The following is a 17,523-nucleotide window of genomic DNA, read 5'->3' as shown; positions in this document are numbered from 1 at the left end:
CTTTAGTTATATTTTTTATTAATAATATAGCCTTAAAATTACTTATAATAATAAATATAGAGGTTAATTTATAACTAATTTACCCTTTATTTATAACTCTATATATAAACCGATTTATTTTATAATTCTTTTTATAAATAGATTCTTATATAATAATATTTAATTTTCTACTTTTAATAAACCTTTTTATAATAATACGAGTAGTTAAGTACGTTTTTTTTTAAATATATATTTATTTAAAGAGATATATTATAATAGTTTTAATTATTTATAGACTTATTATATATTATATAACCTCGGTTATATAATTACTAAAGCTTATTTCGCTTATACCCTCTATATTAGAGCAAGCTTCGTACTTATTTCCTATTTTTAATAAATAACCGTTCTCTTTATATACGTCGATGCCCCTATAGTAACTCTATGATAATTAACTAACTCCTTAACTATGCATAGTGCCGTCCTAAGAGGTAAAGTCTTTTTTAAAAAGATCAGGATGATTAAGGAATCCCCTAAGTACTGATATGTCTCTCCCCAGCCCATCCTTCAAGTTTTGTGACTGCGGTCTTGGCAGTGACAAGAAGATTTTGAACTGCCGTTGCACCGACTCTACTGGAACTAAGCAGCCTTCTTCGCTGAACCTTGGTATGTACACGCATTGTGTCATAACCAGCTAGATGCCTTCAAAACTTACAGTCTTCTAGATACCTGCCTGACCAACAACGACGGAAGCTTGTCCTGCTGAAGCCTCGCGCCGGCTACAGCTGAATTTGGTTCGATCAAACAGAGTGATGGGAAACCCTCAAGGCCCAGAAGACTGGGAGCTGATCGAGAGATACATACTCTATCAGAGGGTCAGAGCCTGAACGCCCCAGACATGTTTAAGCGGGATATGTATTAGATGGATTGCTGAAGGGCTCGATTAAGTACTTAGTATCTAATCGAAGTGTGTCTATATACGAGCCTCAGCATTTCAAATCCCGTCATCTGGCCAGGTGCACCCTTTGCGCCTGTCCTCTGCATCCGGCCGCGTCCATACCAGACCGCGAACAGACTGGGCCTAGGCGTAGAAGTCAGGCCGATCTTAGTGTCTGTTTTTATGCCCTTTGACCCTCGCCTACCCTTCTACGCCTGCCCATCGAACTGTTTGCGGAGAAGAACGATTCCGACAAGCTGCTGCCGTGTCTAGCTGATTGTCGAGACCTTGCCAATATCCCAGCTAGCTCAGAGGCTGAGATTGAAGAGGCTGTCTACAATAGCCCAGGCAGTAAATGTGGCCCTGCATCCTGGTCCTGGGTCTAGCAGACGGGCCAGCTGTGCGGCATCGGAGAGCCCCCTGCTACGCACTTGACGACAATGCCAGAAGGCATCTCCAGGTTTCTGCTCGTTGATGCGAAAGTGGAAGCTCAACTTCGATGCCGCTGGTGTGGTGCACCCCAGCCCTACAGACGCCCTTAAGCCAGTACGGAGTTAAGTAAAATCCTGGTTGGACTCACGGCACCTCAAGTTACCAGTGTCACAGCGGCTTAGCAGAGAATCGTAGTCAATTCACCACGAGACATAGGCTCAAGCCCACGGCCATCTTTTGGTATTGATTTGATAGCAAAGGCTCAGACTTGCTCCAAATATGTCGGTCGAGAGCCCACATCCGAAGCTCCAAATGCCATGTGATAACAGCTGTCATTCTGATGGATGTGTACTTGATCATGCCTCCTCCGTTGGCTTAACGTCGTACTCGACTTCCGTCCTAATCACGTACTTGGCACCCTTTCTTACACCAGTACCCTCGTGAAGAGGTGCACCCTTTGCATCTCCATGCGGGAAGACGGCAACTCCGCCCATGACCGGTCGCACCGGGTACGCATTTAGCGTGCCTTCCCGCGCCGCTGGAAGGAAGTAAGTAGTTTCGCCGCCCTCAAATTCGTCGTTCAAATAGATTAGGAACGTGAACAGGGAGCTCTGCTTCTTGTCTTCGGGCGATGCATCGTAGACATATGTGTCGTCTGGAAGAATACCAGAAGGCGGCCAGGCACCGTCAATGTGCGCGCGGTACTCGGCTCCGGGGACGTAGCGGTACACGCGGAACCGCCGGTTGAGGCCGCGCACCTTTCGTCTGTCGACTGACTGGGGAACAAAGGACGAGACTCTGGACCAAAGCGCATCGTGGAAGGCTGTATCAACGACCCAGTAGAAGTTGTGCGCAAGAATGCTAATGTCCCCATCCTCACGAAGAGGGGCATCGGGGAGGAAGTTGACAGTTTCGCCGGCGGTTATGATTGCTTTGCATTCGTCTACGGAGAGAACGTCTTTCAGGAGGCTGAGCCCTGGCACGACAGGGTGTGCGTGTGCTGTTACTGGTGACCGTTCGTCGACGAGGGGTATCGTGTTTGGGGCGGTCGTGTAAAGGAGTGCGTCGTGGTGGTTGGGTGGCTTCCGAAGCGGGCCGCGGGTTCGTTCGATGACGCGAAGAGACGCTGCCAAATTCGCCGGCGCTGATTCAAAGATTGTCTTGTCAAGTACAGAGGCGTATACCTGAAGGGATGGCGTGGTGGGACGGAGATCCCAGGTGTCCTGCAGGGCGATTCCGGGTGTAGAAGAGAGCGGCAAAGGCATGGCCTTGGAATTGCTGTCGGAGTGCCCACAAGCTCGTAAGACGGCATCAAGAACCAAGAGTCGCTGCTTGTCCCTTTCGGTCCTCTGTAGGGTGACGCCGTCTCCCTCCCCTTCAGGCAATGTGGATAGGCCGCTAATGACGTCTAGGTCTCGTACCCAGCGACACAGTGCTCCTAGCTTCGGTTCCTGGCCACGGATTCTCATTTCGGATAGCAGTATTCTGGCATCATCGTATTTCTCGTCGGTGAGCGCGCCGGTGATTCGTGCCGTAAGTCCAAGATTTGTACCGGCTGAAGCAAACAATTGTCAGTTCCTGGCAGATAGCGACATCGTATGATATGGGGTCTACACACGGGCATTGTTGACACCACTGGCGCAATTCTGACGGAAATCATAGACGGCAACGCGAAGATCTCGGCATTGCTTCGATTTGATAAGATTCGGGTATTTGGCGAGTGTATTCAACGTGTCAATGGCGATGTCGAGTTCCTCGTCCGATATGACCGTCTGGAGGCTCTTGGGCTCGAGGTTTGAGGCGGTATTGTCATCGCTGTCAGGTGGCGTAACTGTTGTCGCTGCGGTCTTGGGAGCTTTTCGCGGAAGCTCCTCCTGCGCGTTTTGCTTGCGCTTCTTCGCGGCCTTTGATTTCGCCATTGCTGAGATGTTACAATCGTGATGAGGCGTTTGTCGTCGGACGAAGAAGTAGGAGTAGAGTGGCGTTCAGTGGGCTGAGATTTCGGACCAAAGCTTCGAAAGTTCCAATGCACCGCCAGCCCAAGGGTCTTGCCCCGCCGAGGGGTTCGGCCAATCGCCCAGTTGCAGCCTGAGGCATTAGAGCTGAATCCCGCTGTGGGGCCGCCCTGTGACCGGGGCGGATCGGTCTAGGTCCGGGGTACCCTTGGCTAGACATACTATCCCCCGCTTCATTATTCAATCTACTCAGTTTTGAGGTGGCACAATAATGAGGACTACTCCGTATGACGACCACAACTTGAAATTCTGTCTCTGCGATTAATTATTTTGTTGTGTTGGCAGGCCAACTGTCGAACACGTAGTAATGTTTGCCAAACTATTCCATCATTCATATTTTAGATTATAGTCCAGGGCACAACGCATAGAAGAGTCTTCGACAGTGCAATGAAGACCCAAGATTCTTCAAAGAACCCAGAAGATCAGGGTTCATGTAGCATCTGTGAGGACTACCACATGCTGTAAAGTATACCAAAGTGGCTATAATGTTGAGTTTTGAAAAGCCTGCACGTGATTCGCATTCAAATCGGCGGCTGAAAGCCGAAAAGGAACCGATATGAGCGGTCAGTTAGTGAGACAGAGACTGCAGTTTGCTGCTGCACAACAGTCTGTATGGGTTCAGTGTCAATTCTCCTCAGGGCGCTCTGACCTGCAACGCCAAAGCCGGTGCGGGACCATGCGAGTGTTGATTATCTCGAAATCCGACGCGGAATTATGACCGTCTGGGCACCAGCAGTCGCAGCTCTAAATCTGTCAAGAAAACGTCATGGGGTGAAATGTCAAGAAGCTTGCAGATGCATAGAATGCGGACCCGCTATGCTCATACGAGGGACGAAGCGATGCACATGCACAACAGGCCAAATCGAGAGGTCCACACAGGAAGTTGCAACGCCTGGCTGCGTTTGTTACGCAAGGCTCATACGTACAACATCTAAATTGAATAAACCCAGACGGAGCGGAGCGGTCTCTAAAAGAACTCTGTGAGCCGAATGAACTAACCAATAGCGGCAAGGTTTTTATGTCCACGGACTGCGACAGGCCCCGGAGAGTAGACTTAAGTTTCTAGTGGTTTTGGTAGCTGTCCTGTGCTTCTCAGGTGTTTTTACCATTGCCCGCTCGGGGTCAGAGTAGAGGAACTGAGTTCTCTAGTCAGAGTCTAAGGGTGGCATAGCCGTCGATCACGAAGCTTCCCCAGATGCCACTTCACACCCTCACACAACAGTGGGTGTGCAAGCACCTATCAGCAAAAGCCAGTTGATGCTTGACGTGAATCGTACACAAGGAATGACACCGCGGACATTGGCGGACATTCGTGGAGGTGGTCACACATTCGCCCTATCATTCCCGCGCCAGAGCCGAGCGCTAAGGAGTACTCCGTACAGCACCAGAGCAAACAAACCTCCAACTGCCGATTCCTGGACGGGTAGCAAGTGCCGGGATCTAGATCACGAGTGGGGGCCGACGTACACCGGAGGCGGGCCAAGCCGGGCGAGTTATGCACGAAATGTGCAAAGCACGGAGACCATCCGACCCACGGTGACGCTCGCCCGCCGCTACACTCCGCGGAGGCTTAGGTTTATCTCCAGATTCTCCACAAGTATGTAACGGTATGCCGCAGTAGTCCTACGAGAGATCGTCGTTTCACAGGGCGTTCGGCTTTCAAGGTTTGGACCGAATTCCGTCGCCTAAATCAACCATGAGTTGATAAAAAGTGCCTTGGTGCCAGACTTGAAGATGGGATTGATGAGCTGCCACCTATCAAGTTCATCCCGTCTGTAATCATCTTGACAGTTTCAGGTTTCGCGGGGAACCCACGCTACTCAACATGTCGGACCACAGTACTGGCTTCACAGCCCAAATCCTCAATATCCGTACCCTCTGTTCAGCCTTTGCTTTAGTTATTACTCTGGTACGTGATGACTTGCAATCCTTCAAATCTAGTGACCAATTAGATTTCACTGTAGCCCTCGACGCTGACCGCATCTGACCACTCATCTAGGGCGTCGCTTACCTTTTCGGGACCATCATCTACAACGTCTTCTTCCACCCCCTTCGCGTATACCCCGGACCAAAGCTCTGGGCAGCCTCGCGCATCCCCTTCACTCGCGCCACCCTCTCTGGCCAGGTCCACCGCAAGATCTTGGCGCTGCACCAGGAATACGGACCCATTGTCCGCGTCGCTCCCAACGAGCTCGCATACAACTCTCCTGACGCCTGGAAGGATCTCCACGGACACCTCAAGAACGGCACCGGCGACCACGGACGAGATCCCGTCGCGACCCAGGATAGCAGGCATGGCATCATCGGCGCCAACCGCGAAGACCACTCGCGGTTCCGACGGGCCCTGTCGCATGGCTTCTCCGCGCAGTCTATGCTGGAGCAGGAACCCATTGTCAAGAAATACGTGGATCTTCTCTTCCAGCGACTTCATGAAAAGTGCGCTGGCGGTGCCGAGGCTCTGAACATGGTCGCGTGGTACAACTGGACGACTTTTGATGTCATCGGGGACTTGGCTTTTGGCGAGCCGTTTCACTGCTTGGATGACTCTGGGTACCATCCCTGGGTGAAGCTCATCTTTGACGGGATCAAGGGCAACTCTTTCAAGAACTGCATGCGACGATTCCCGCCGATCGAAAAGCTCTTGATACACCTTATCCCGGCTGACCTCCGCAATAAGCGAGATCAGCACATTGCACTCACTAAGGAGAAGGTTTCCAAGAGACTTGCCATGGAGACCGACCGACCAGACTTTATGGACTCTATGCTGCGCACAAAGGGGCCACAGGTAATTCGAACCTACTAGCCGCAAAGTTGCCTACACATTCTAACATTGGGTACACCAGAAACTCACCTTTGAAGAACTCAAATCGAATTCCTCGGTCCTGATCATCGCCGGCTCGGAAACTACCGCAACAGCTCTGTCGGCAATCACCTACTACCTCTGCACAAACCGCCAGGCTCTTGACAAGCTCACCTACGAGGTTCGAACAGCCTTCTCCTCCGAGGAGGAGATCGAGATGGTCAGCGCGCAGCAGCTCCAGTACATGCAGGCAGTCATGAACGAAGGTCTTCGAATGTACCCTCCCGTCCCTACAGGAATCGTCCGCAGAGTTACCGACGATGGCGGCGTATTCTTGGGTCAATACGTGCCCAGCGGGGTAAGTTTACTTTCTACCTTTTTCCTAAGCGTTGAGAGGGGGTAAGAACATCATGCTGACAAGGTGGTGATACACAGACGCTGGTCCAGGTCTGGCACTGGCCTGCCTTCCACAGCCCGGAGAACTTCACCCTTCCTGACTCCTTTATCCCCGAACGTTGGCTCGATGATGCTCGCTTCTCTGGCGACAAGAAGGAAGCGTTCCAACCGTTCTCGGTCGGCCCTAGAAACTGCATTGGCAGAAAGTAAGTTGCATCATCCTCCGCCTCTGATGCTAACGTATTCAATCGTCGGATGCTAATCTGCTGCGTCTCCTCATAGCTTGGCTTACGCAGAAATGCCTCTCATTCTTGCGAGAATGATCTGGAACTTCGACATGAAGCTATCGGAGGAAAGTAGAGGCTGGGACGACAAGAGCCAAGTCTATCTTCTTTGGGAAAAGGGCCCTGTCAATGTTTATCTCACCCCCAGAGAAAAGGCTTGAATGCCATGCGTGTCGAGGTTTGTATAGACACTAGTTGGCAGTCTTCTAGGGTGGTTTCTTTCGAGAGATCGATTCGGCGTCATGCGCTTGCGTGTATTTACAGGCGGGCGTTTGGAAATGAGATCAATTGCATATCGTTACTCACGGATTGTGCTCGTCACTTTAGCCATACTAAAATCTTGGTGCCAGTGTCGTCCTTGCTGCCCAGCATGAACCCGTGCAATCATGTAGATCTGGAAGGGACGTCCCATCTTGAATGTTCGGCCCTCCAGTGCGATCAGCACATGATGGTGTTGATGAGTGAGAAACTACATGTAAGGTTGGACTGAAACCTTGTGCAAAATCACCAGGGAACTGGAAGCCTTGAGATTTGATGTTTGCCGGAAAGCTGTAAAAGTAAGTCACTGGGGCATGCTTGAGAAATTGACATCGGACTCTTCGAGCTAAGGTACTCAATATAGAAGGGATTGCGAACTGCCATATAGGTGCATTATGTCTGGAGGATAGTTCTTGTTTGATTGATGAAATCTACGCTCAATCAGGCAAGAGAGTGGAAGTCTAGGTCCGCGTCAATGAACACCTGTACCGAGATGATGCAAATCGAGGCCTGAAAACTCTACCGGACTAGACTCTTTCGTATACTTCAATCTCAAGTGGCCGAGAAGGATGTGATTCCGCATGAAATGTTTTCAAGCTATGTATTGAAATAATTCCCGAGAAACATTGCTTATAATCGTGCCTAGATGGGTGATATCGAAAGTACCTGGCAACATCGTGACAAATTCGGGGAGCATCATGTGGAGTTGTCGAGTAAAATCTTCGAGTGAACCTCCTGAATCACTTTGGCTCCAAGCTAAGTACCGGGTGCTTAGAGGATATTGCACCCTAGAAAACTAATAGTACATGCCTGATTCTCGGCAAAGCCAAATTCAATCGAGATGGAGTACGTTCAGGCTACTTTGACACATGTATGCTTTGATATCACGCTCATGGCATAGATTCACCTCCCGAAGATCTCAAACAAAACTTGAAGAGCACTTTGTGTAGCTGGAGTTTCTTAACTTTCATGCGATTGAGAATTTGTCGAAGCCGTCGTCCCTTCGGTCAATGCTGAGACTGCCGCCCTAAGCGAAGGGACATGCGTGCGTAATGTGAACAGCTCCCCAAACGCTCATGCCCAGCTGAGTACTTACTATCGGCCGACGACATAATCATGATCAACGACCTATAATGATGTGCAGATTTGAAATGAAATCTAGGACTACGTGTGAACATGCACATGATATTAAACCAGTGATAATCATTGTCTAGCATCATTTGGACTCCTTTGGCCCAGGAACACATATTCTCGGCCTGTCCGAAGACACGAATAGCACTCGGTGCCATATTGGAGGGTTCAGCAACGTCCTCGTTCCATGTCAGTATCTCCAATCAGCCTGCCATCGTCGTGCCCTGCTTCGACAATGGGATGAACTAGAGATGTGCACGAGGCATCTTGTCAACTCTCCTCGACGCGTCTGGCGCCGATGTGCCTGTGTCTAGTTAGGTTGCTGCCGCTTTGCTGAAGTCTTGTGCGGATGGTTCACTTCGCCTTGTCATTAACGCTTGATTCCGATGCTATTGCCTACAAGATTGTGTGATGTCGAATTGTTGGAAAAAGGGGTAGGATACATCAATCATCCTTTTTTGGGAGCCCTGGCGTTTCAAGGTAGAACCTGAGAGATCTTTCGCAGATGCTGCACAAGGTATTGGCCTTGCTTTCCTATGAGTCGATGCTCGGAAGTAGGAATGATGCCTTTGAATGAACGCTCAGTGAAAGATCGTTCAAATAGGATCGACATTATGTCAATGTGGATGGGGGTTGTTTGGGATGGTCAACTCTTCGTTCTGGGTAATGCATATCCATAGGTCAGCCAAATCTTCCCGCGCACGGAGACGGAATCTTCTTGGTCGAAAGATTAAGGGGCCAAATACGTCTGTGCTTGTAATGTTCACTTGGAGAACATATGGAATGACCAACGATGTTGTCTTTGAGAATGTATCTTAAGCAGTGGTGGTGTTGAATGGAGAGCTGTGACCGGTGAAATTTACAAACTCAGGTTTTGTCACTTTGAGGGTGAAATTGTCAAAAGTAACCACATTGGTCATTCAACGTGTCGATCCAAATGAAAATGCAAATTGGCTGTGCGCAAGTTTCGTTCCATCTTCCTCACTGGAGTCTGGACTCTGGACAGAGCCTCGGTCAAGGGCCAGTCCTCTCTGACTTGTCCGGAGAATGTTTCCAGACGTGACTGAAAAGGTTTAGTCTCAGCGGTGCATGTGCTTAGCTGGAGACCGACTTCAGATCAATGTGCTGTTGAGAACCGTTGCGGCGTCGCATTACGAAATGATAGAGGGCGCACTTACCCGGAATTAGACAAGTCATGACTGACACGCGTCAAGTGACGACTCCGAACACCCCTCCCCCCCTCCAGACCTTCATTGCGGTTGAGGGTCACAACTAGCCCGACAGCCAATGACGGCATTTCAGATTGATTGGCTGCGCCCAGATAGGTCCATTTCGTCTCGTCCTAGAAATAGAGAATTAGGGACCCCGGACAAAGTATCGCTGTGCCGGTGAATCCGGGCACAGGGAGGCAGATAGACTGCAGTAGGGCATCTTCGCTGGACGATTCATGTTTGTTTGGTTTACATAGGCTGAGCCGCGGGACGTTGAGACAAGATGAACCCCCCTGAATAAAGTTACGCAAGGCCTAAAAGTTCCGACACTCTCTTTCAGTATGGGAGATTTTCTGCTCCACACCACGCATGCACGCTCAGCTCGTCTGCTCAATGACGAAGATAGTTCAAAGTCAAAAGTCAATTGAGCTGGAGATCAATATCTTGAGTAGGAGTTGCCTCTCCAATTTCTTTCTCACAGCTCCCATCTAGCCCGCAACTGTTCCGCGTTGACTGATGCATAGAAGACGAAAAGGGATGAAAATTCGGGGCCCGCGAGAGCGTTCTCCGCCCCTTTCCAAAGCTCTCCCACAGACCGATGTGGCCCAGGGAAATAAACAAGCTTGACATGGTCTCTCCGCTGAAGCCCACTGTCTCCCGAGCTCCGTCAAGCATGTTTTGTTCAAGTCAGCGGAATTTAGTCCAATCTCATTGAAGCTTGCGCAAACGCGCAGCGGCGCCACCCGCCAAGTGGAGAGTGGCCTCGTCATCCGGTGCCCCTGGGAACTTTTACCTGAGAAGGCCCAAAATGTCAAGGAACCAAACTCAGGCAGTCTTCCCGCCAACGTCGGGATCCCCAACGACGAAACGGAATGTGGGAGGCCCGAAGGTCGCTCCCGGGACCAGTCCCTACTCCGGATCGACCCCGGGTTCCGCTCTAGAACCACCTTCTTTCCATCTCAAGCTTCTCCAAGCATTTCTTAACCGCTTGGCGTGTGCTCTGAGGCTGAGTTAAGGACGTCAGGGACGCTTAAGGACAGGCACTGGCGTGGAGACGCATTGACTCGAAAAGTTGAGAATGCGCCCTCAGCGGGGAACGAAGTCGTGTATGTGAGGCTCAGAAGTACGGAATCCCTGCGCGCCACGACGGCAACGGGTAGCGTATGACCTTTTGCGCGGTCCTGGTTGGACGGATGTTCAGACGATGGACCGCAGACGCTCGATGGAAGAGTCGAAAATAGCAGGGCGGGACGGGAGGTGACGAGGGCTCCGCCATGTAGGGGGATCGGACGAGAGCGAAGTCTCCATCGACTGTCCACATCACGTAGAGATGAACGCGTTGATAATGGAAGATGGCGGAGATGTAGAACGCAGATCGATTTGTATAAAGACTGGTCCCAGCGCCTGATATCTGGGATTTCGAAAGAACCATCAGCCGCAACCATCGCAGCAACAGCAGTCGCTTCTACAACAAAAGATCTACAATCGTTTTCAACATTCGCTATAAATTTGGTCTCATTACTACAGCATCAACAATGGTTCGCATCTCCGCCCTTTCGGCCGCCGGCCTCGCCCTCGCCGGCTGCGTCTCTGCTCACCCCGGCGAGCACCACAGCCATGAGCACATGAAGCGCAACATCCAGCTCCGTGACAACGTCGCCGCCGTCGGCCAGCGCTCCCTGAACGCCTGCTCCAACACTGCTGGTGCTCAGGCCATGAAGAAGCGCGCCGTTGAGCGCCGTGCCCAGAAGGTCAAGGACATCCGCGCCGCCAAGGGCCTCAAGACCCGTAAGTACCCATCTGTCTGAGACTTCTGCGAATATTCACTGACGTTTCCATAGCTGCCCGCAAGTACCGTCGTGATGCGGACGCGCTCACCGCCTGGGAGGAAGTCAATCACAACATGACCGGCTCTAGCAACAACGGCATCTTCACCCCCCTCGAGGATGTATTCAGCGCCAACACCTCCTGCGTCTTGGCTCCCGAGATTACCGACGGCCCCTACTACATCGTCGGCGAGAACATGCGCTCCAACGTCATTGAGCAACAGTGGTGCGACGGTGTCCCCGTCTTCCTCGAGGTCCAGTATGTCGACGTCGCCACCTGTGACCCCATTCCCCAGGTCGCCGTCGACATCTGGAACTGCAACGCCACCGGTATCTACTCCGGCATCTCCACCAGCGGCAACTACGCCGCCGACGGCATGAACAGCACGTTCCTCCGCGGCATTCAGCTCACTGATGCCGACGGTGTCGCCCAGTTCGAGACCATCTTCCCCGGCCACTACCAAGGTCGCGCCACCCACACCCACTTGCTCTCGCACACCAACGCGACTCTGATGCCCAACGGCACTATCTCCGTCTGGAATGCTCCCGTCAGCCACATCGGCCAGGTCTTCTGGCCTGAGTCCATTCGCTCCGCCGTCGAGGAGCTCTACCCCTACAACACCAACACGCAGGACGTCACCTCCAACGCCGACGACATGTGGTCCATCCTCCAGGCCGATGCCTCCTACGACCCCTTCCCTCAGTTTGTCTACCTGAGCGATGACCTTCAGGACGGTCTCTTCGCCTGGATCCAGATTGGTGTCAATGCTTCCGCTGACTACACCGATGACGACTACTACAACATTGCCGGCTACCTTGATGAGGATGGTGGCCACTCCACTGGTGCCACTGTTGGCGGTGGCGGTGGCTCCGGCGGCCCCGGTGGCAACGGCACCATGAGCGGCAGCCCTCCTTCCGGCACTGCTGCTCCCCCTTCGTAAGGCACTTTAGTCGACGGGCCTGACGCAGGACTTCGAGAGCTACCTGTTACAATTTCTTTGTATGATAGAACTTCAAATACCTTTAGATGCATTGAACATACAATCTCAATGGGATTGAGCGCGCAAATACCATTTCATCCATACTTCAATTTTTCTTCCAAACATGTCCAGCTGATATGTACTGAAGATACTTTTGCTGAAGATTTCTGGCTCATGCCGTGGTGATCATCCTACTAGAGAAGCCAGGTGAGGCAGATGCCTAATTTTGATTTAGTCTGCTTGATTTAATCTAACCCAGGCCTCCGAAATCTAGGAGAGGATTTAGTGCCTAAAAGTCATGCCGGGGAGAAAGATGTCTCGAAGGAGGCTATGAGATACGACGTGATGTAGCCTTTGGTTGGGTACATACTTTAAGGTAGGTAAGACATACTATTCTGACCGTAACTGGAGCTACTGTTGGCTGATGCTCTTACATGGGGATTCACGCCTTTGAGATATAAAGCTCTTCGGCGACGCCGCTGTCAAGGCTTGCGGCAAAGGTTCACGCCAGGCCGCTTTACCTTGATGGATCTTCTTACTTACTCTCCTTCAATGTACTGCATTTCGAACATCGAGTAGCTCGTTAGGGTATTGAATGATATTTACTCTAACCCGATCTCACTGTTCTGCGATTTGTGTGAAGATACCGTCTTGTCTGTCTTATTTTGGCCACTATTAGAAGCATTGAATTACTCGCATTGATGCTACTTTATATTGGTAACGATTATATAATGTCGACGACTTTTCAGTCGACTTTCGTGTCTGGGAAGGACAAGGGAGCGCAAGTCAGAAAAGTTCAAGAAACGGACTATTAGTACTTCCCAATCACAAGCCGCAAGAAAACGCACGCTGTCGGTGCTCATCTGATAAGGTGAAAGAACCGCGGCAAATCCATCCTACTTGCATGCGCTCTTGAAGTTCATCGTCATTTGCCCGAGACATGGGACGATGGTTGATTTGGCCAAGCTGCGTCCAGTCACGTTTCACACAAATCGAGAAGTCAAAACAAATGATGACAAGTTGGAACTTGGCGTCTGAAGCCCGCGACGAGACCCGAGCGCGTTAAATCGGCTCAGCCTTGAACACGAGCCAATTGTGAAGTTGCGAAGGACAGAAAGCGGAAACCGATTGTCGGTCTCGGAAGTTCCCCCCGATGTCACCGTACAATTAAAGTATAGCGGGTATTGGGATGCATGGCATTTAACTTTTCTGACAGAATCAAAAGTCGAGTTTCTCTCAACCAGCTCCTCGTTCGGACCTGTGACTTCACCTTGGATTAATGGTGTTCCAATGCCAAGACGGACGACTCCAAAAGTGGAAGCTCCAATATTCTTCGTCCCATCGCGTCCACCAATTGTTTTCCCCCTTTCATGCACGCGTTTCACCCGAAGGGAACCATCAGTGTTCCACCACCCGCAGTATTGACGCAGACATCGTCCATCAAATTGTCAAACTGAAAGCAGATTCGGTAAAAGGTCGCAGCCTAGTCTCTCATCCCTGAAGGGGACCTGGAGGGGCTGAACTTGCATTGCCATCCCGGCCCTGTAGGCGTGGGGCTACCCGCTCCTCCGCTGCCCGCCCGCTTGGAGGGGGCAGGCAATGAGACGACATGATAAATGGACTGTTCCTCCTCACAAGGCGAGCCTTCAGTTTGCACGTCTTGCCATGTCAGGCAGACCTCTTTCGACTTGACCAAACCGCCATGGGCCTCAGATATCTCGCATGCGCCGCGGCAATATCCGCGGTCGCGATGCATCCCTGGCTAGCCACGGCCGCCGACGTCGAGGCCAATATCACAGCCCTGACTGGTGGCGAACTCGAAGCCGATTGGACAAACATGTTCTACTCCAAAGAGAAGCCTCTACTGCTAGGAAACGATGGAGGTGCTGCGACGGGAGGCTTTCACGCGTGGGATCTGAACAGCGATTCGCCACTGTCCGAGGTCAAGTCCATGATCACTGGCCGAACAAAGATCATCACGACAGTCTACAATGTCACGGGGAAAGACTATGCGGTTACTATTGCGATGCCGGACTCCATAATTCGCGTCTACGAGATGCCAGGATTCAAGGAAATCGAGTCAGCCCAAGTGACCATGCTTGGAGACTGGGCAGCCATGTGCTCGTGGCGAACCAACAGTCTGAACGACTACGTCTTTCTCTTCGGCAAGAGTGTGGTAGTGCAGTATGTGGTCCGCCCGACCAAGGACTCCATTGAACTGGTGGAGGTGAGAAAGCCCGGTTCCAGCTCCTCAATTCATTTCTCACTGACTGAAACTTCAAACAGGTTCAAAGCATCCCAGTCCCAACAGAGTTCTCCGGCTGTGCTGTGGTACAATCACAGGCTAAAATGGTCGTTAATGCCGACGATGACAAGGATGTTTACGTCTTCAATCTCAAGGAATCGACCATTGCCCCAGAAATCACCAAGCTTGGCGAGGCTGCGGAAGATGTCACTGGTATTGCAACATATGTCTCAAATTCCACCGGCACTGACTACCTGTTTGTCGCTCAAGAAAGTAGCATTGCTGTCTACAAGTACCCATTCGATCTTGTCGGCAATATCAAGCTTAATGGCCTCGAGGATATCGAAGTCCAGGGCCTCAGTATCTATCAGGGCTCAAGTTCAAAGTACCCTAGCGGCGCTCTTGGCTTTGCTGTCGAAGCAGACAACGTCGCTGGATTTGGAGTGGTGTCATTGGATAGTGCTCTCGATGATCTCGGGATAGAAGCCAACACCGCGTATGATCCTCGGAACGCAACTGGATCCCGCGACCGTTCTCCGATCTGCGACGCCTGCTCGAGCAACGGCTACTGTCAAGAGAATGCTCTAGGATGTGGCTGCTTCGCTGGCTTCACCGGCGACAAGTGCGAACGGGTCCAGTGCACGAAGGATTGCTCTGGACATGGCGAGTGTATTGGGCCGCAACAGTGCAAATGCGAGAATGGATGGGGAGGACTGTTCTGCTCGGCTGTCTTAGTCGAGGCTTCCTACGAAACTGACCAAAATGGCGGCGACGGAGATGATCCCGCCATTTGGATCTCGCCGGAATCAGCCGATAAGTCCCGCATCATTACTACGACCAAGTCCACTGAGGGTGCCGGCTTGGGTGTTTTCGATCTGAAGGGCAAGCTGCTCCAAACCCTGCCGGCGGCGGAGCCCAACAACGTCGATATGATCTATGGCTTCCAGGCTGGGAACAGGACTGTCGATCTCGCTTTCGCTGCCTGCCGTGGCGACGATACGCTTTGGTGAGTTGAGTATTTCAAGTCGCCTGAAACACCTTACACTGACACATTTGCAGTCTTTTCGAGATGACCTCGAATGGAACCCTGAAAGACATCCCCGGTGGCATTCAGCCTGTCCCGGAGGACTACAAGGTCTATGGTTCCTGCGTGTACAAGTCTCCCACCAGCGGCAAGCAATATCTCTTTGTTAACGAAAAGTCTGCTCGCTATTTACAATACGAGCTGACGTCCAACTCGAATGGTACTCTCCAGATGTTACGTAACAGGGATAGTAATCGCACCTTATAAAGTGCCCGTCACGTGCTAAATCACGTATCTATCTTAGATATCGTATATATAGACCTTCTCCTTTTATCTATTTCTATTTTAATAGTTAAGCTACTTTTATTATACTCCGTATGCCTATTACTACGTACTATAACTCGTAATAATTATAAGCCTAGCTCTTAGTTAAGACCCTATACTACGATAACGTACTTATTAATACGATTCTTACGATCTCTTTAAAATAACTAACTTACTTATACCTACTTTAGCCTAAGCTAAACTAATTAACTACGATAGTTAGATTAAATAGTTTAACGTACTTCGTACTATAAATAAGGGCGTTAGGGTTTAGAAGTACGTCGACCTAGACGCTCTAGATTCTGACGCATTCCTCGACCCCTCTATAGCGCTTACTTCGCCCTTAAAATTCGGATAATTAGTCGCGACCTATAATAAAAAAGAACTACGAGCTTACTAAGCCCGTTATAAAGCGTTTAAAAACGACTAAAGAAACTAAGAAATCCTTTACTAATAGCTTCTAGATATAACTCTTAGTACGAATCTTTCGACTTCTTTAAGTACGAGTAACCTATAGAACTAAGCCGGGTTTCTTTTTATAAAGCTAGCTATGCTACCTACTTTACGTAGATAAATCTATCCTTATACCGCACCTATAAAAAGGATCTATACGCTTAAGAATATTTAAAAATAATAAGAGCTTAATACTAAATACGAATAACTTATAGCTTACGAACGTAATATTATTAATACGCATATTAAAGTCCTCGCCTAGTAGTTAATAAAATTAGTTAATACTATACTATACGAATACGTATTCTAAAAAGCTACCGAAAATAGCGCTAAGTTTAGCATATAGCGAATCGTTAAATATTTAAAGTAGGAATTTATACCCCCCGAACTAATAATAAAAAATGTAGTTCGAGAAGAATACTAATAAGCCTTTAATAAAGCGAGGACCGGAATTAACCCCTAACGCTAATATAAAGAGTAGTAGTCCGCTTATTTCTAAGCTAAAACGTACGATATTCCGGAAATTAGTAAAGAGATCGCTATACTTAACTTCCTAATTATAGTTAAGTCTAAACTTAACCCTATATAGGGCTAACGTATATATAAGACCTTTAGTAAATTAATAGCCTTCGGAACGTATACGAGGACCCTCGAGGAAATTACGTATATATTTAGCCTAGTAACCTAGGATATATATACTAAACGACTTTTAAATTAAAGAGGGGCTTACTCTACTTTTACTAAACGCTCTAACTTAGTTAACGACGTAAATAATAAGGGTAACGTTATATACCCTTATAATCGCGCATACCTATAGCGCCCTACGGCGTACCGAAAATTAAAATAGGTACTTATAGGCCGAAACGCTAGTAGGTTACTAATATAAATACTAAGGAGCTATATAAAAAAAGTCCTCGCCGCTATTAAATTAAATAAGTAAAAATCACTCTATAGTAAGCTTAAAAAAACTAGTTAGCTAAGGAATAATAGAACCCCTAAAAAACCTAAGTTTCTAAAAGGATCCTCTAACTAACCTATAGCGAGCTTATTAATAAACCAGGACGAGGGCTACGTAGTTACTATACTTATAAAGAGTTAGGACTTAGAGGTAAACGCAATCTTTAGTACCCCTATAAATAGCGCTTACCCCCTTTCCTAGAGCATAGTAATAGATAGCTATAGAGTAATATATCTAGTTAATAATAAGAGCCTACTTAAACCCGAGAGT

General features: G+C 49.5%; 6 protein-coding genes across 6 annotated transcripts; 4 read left to right on the top strand and 2 right to left on the bottom strand.

Annotated features, from left to right (window-relative positions):
* Window positions 1-524: 524 nt before the first annotated feature.
* CLUP02_11801 (uncharacterized protein) lies at window positions 525-1,671 on the top strand (the record flags this gene model as incomplete). The annotated part of the gene is made up of 6 exons (XM_049290768.1): window positions 525-645; window positions 733-854; window positions 970-1,089; window positions 1,156-1,296; window positions 1,364-1,462; window positions 1,531-1,671. 6 exons carry the CDS (start codon window positions 525-527, stop codon window positions 1,669-1,671), a joined length of 744 nt encoding a protein of 247 aa, XP_049147913.1.
* A 33-nt stretch (window positions 1,672-1,704) lies between these two features.
* CLUP02_11800 (prolyl 4-hydroxylase) lies at window positions 1,705-3,267 on the bottom strand (the record flags this gene model as incomplete). Its single annotated transcript, XM_049290767.1, has 2 exons — window positions 1,705-2,903; window positions 2,967-3,267. 2 exons carry the CDS (start codon window positions 3,265-3,267, stop codon window positions 1,705-1,707), a joined length of 1,500 nt encoding a protein of 499 aa, XP_049147912.1.
* A 1,921-nt stretch (window positions 3,268-5,188) lies between these two features.
* CLUP02_11799 (cytochrome P450) lies at window positions 5,189-7,004 on the top strand (the record flags this gene model as incomplete). The annotated part of the gene is made up of 5 exons (XM_049290766.1): window positions 5,189-5,272; window positions 5,363-6,148; window positions 6,207-6,521; window positions 6,599-6,765; window positions 6,842-7,004. 5 exons carry the CDS (start codon window positions 5,189-5,191, stop codon window positions 7,002-7,004), a joined length of 1,515 nt encoding a protein of 504 aa, XP_049147911.1.
* Window positions 7,005-7,049: 45 nt separating this feature from the next.
* Window positions 7,050-10,888, bottom strand: CLUP02_11798 (uncharacterized protein; the record flags this gene model as incomplete). The annotated part of the gene is made up of 18 exons (XM_049290765.1): window positions 7,050-7,090; window positions 7,150-7,270; window positions 7,337-7,392; window positions 8,198-8,229; window positions 8,284-8,411; window positions 8,467-8,477; window positions 8,508-8,536; window positions 8,591-8,628; window positions 8,720-8,799; window positions 8,884-8,891; window positions 8,936-9,075; window positions 9,158-9,342; window positions 9,411-9,431; window positions 9,481-9,574; window positions 9,635-9,668; window positions 9,923-10,083; window positions 10,172-10,393; window positions 10,463-10,888. 18 exons carry the CDS (start codon window positions 10,886-10,888, stop codon window positions 7,050-7,052), a joined length of 1,827 nt encoding a protein of 608 aa, XP_049147910.1.
* Window positions 10,889-10,978: 90 nt separating this feature from the next.
* CLUP02_11797 (uncharacterized protein) lies at window positions 10,979-12,210 on the top strand (the record flags this gene model as incomplete). The annotated part of the gene is made up of 2 exons (XM_049290764.1): window positions 10,979-11,231; window positions 11,285-12,210. The coding sequence occupies 2 exons, from the start codon at window positions 10,979-10,981 to the stop codon at window positions 12,208-12,210; spliced, it is 1,179 nt and encodes a 392-aa protein (XP_049147909.1).
* A 1,741-nt stretch (window positions 12,211-13,951) lies between these two features.
* CLUP02_11796 (phytase) lies at window positions 13,952-16,038 on the top strand (the record flags this gene model as incomplete). The annotated part of the gene is made up of 4 exons (XM_049290763.1): window positions 13,952-14,476; window positions 14,536-15,500; window positions 15,554-15,738; window positions 16,034-16,038. 4 exons carry the CDS (start codon window positions 13,952-13,954, stop codon window positions 16,036-16,038), a joined length of 1,680 nt encoding a protein of 559 aa, XP_049147908.1.
* Between the last annotated feature and the right edge of the window lie 1,485 nt (window positions 16,039-17,523).

The sequence above is a fragment of the Colletotrichum lupini genome, chromosome 6 (assembly GCF_023278565.1).
Source record: "Colletotrichum lupini chromosome 6, complete sequence".
Taxonomy (NCBI): domain Eukaryota; kingdom Fungi; phylum Ascomycota; class Sordariomycetes; order Glomerellales; family Glomerellaceae; genus Colletotrichum; species Colletotrichum lupini.
This window is presented reverse-complemented; position numbering and strand designations above follow the sequence as displayed.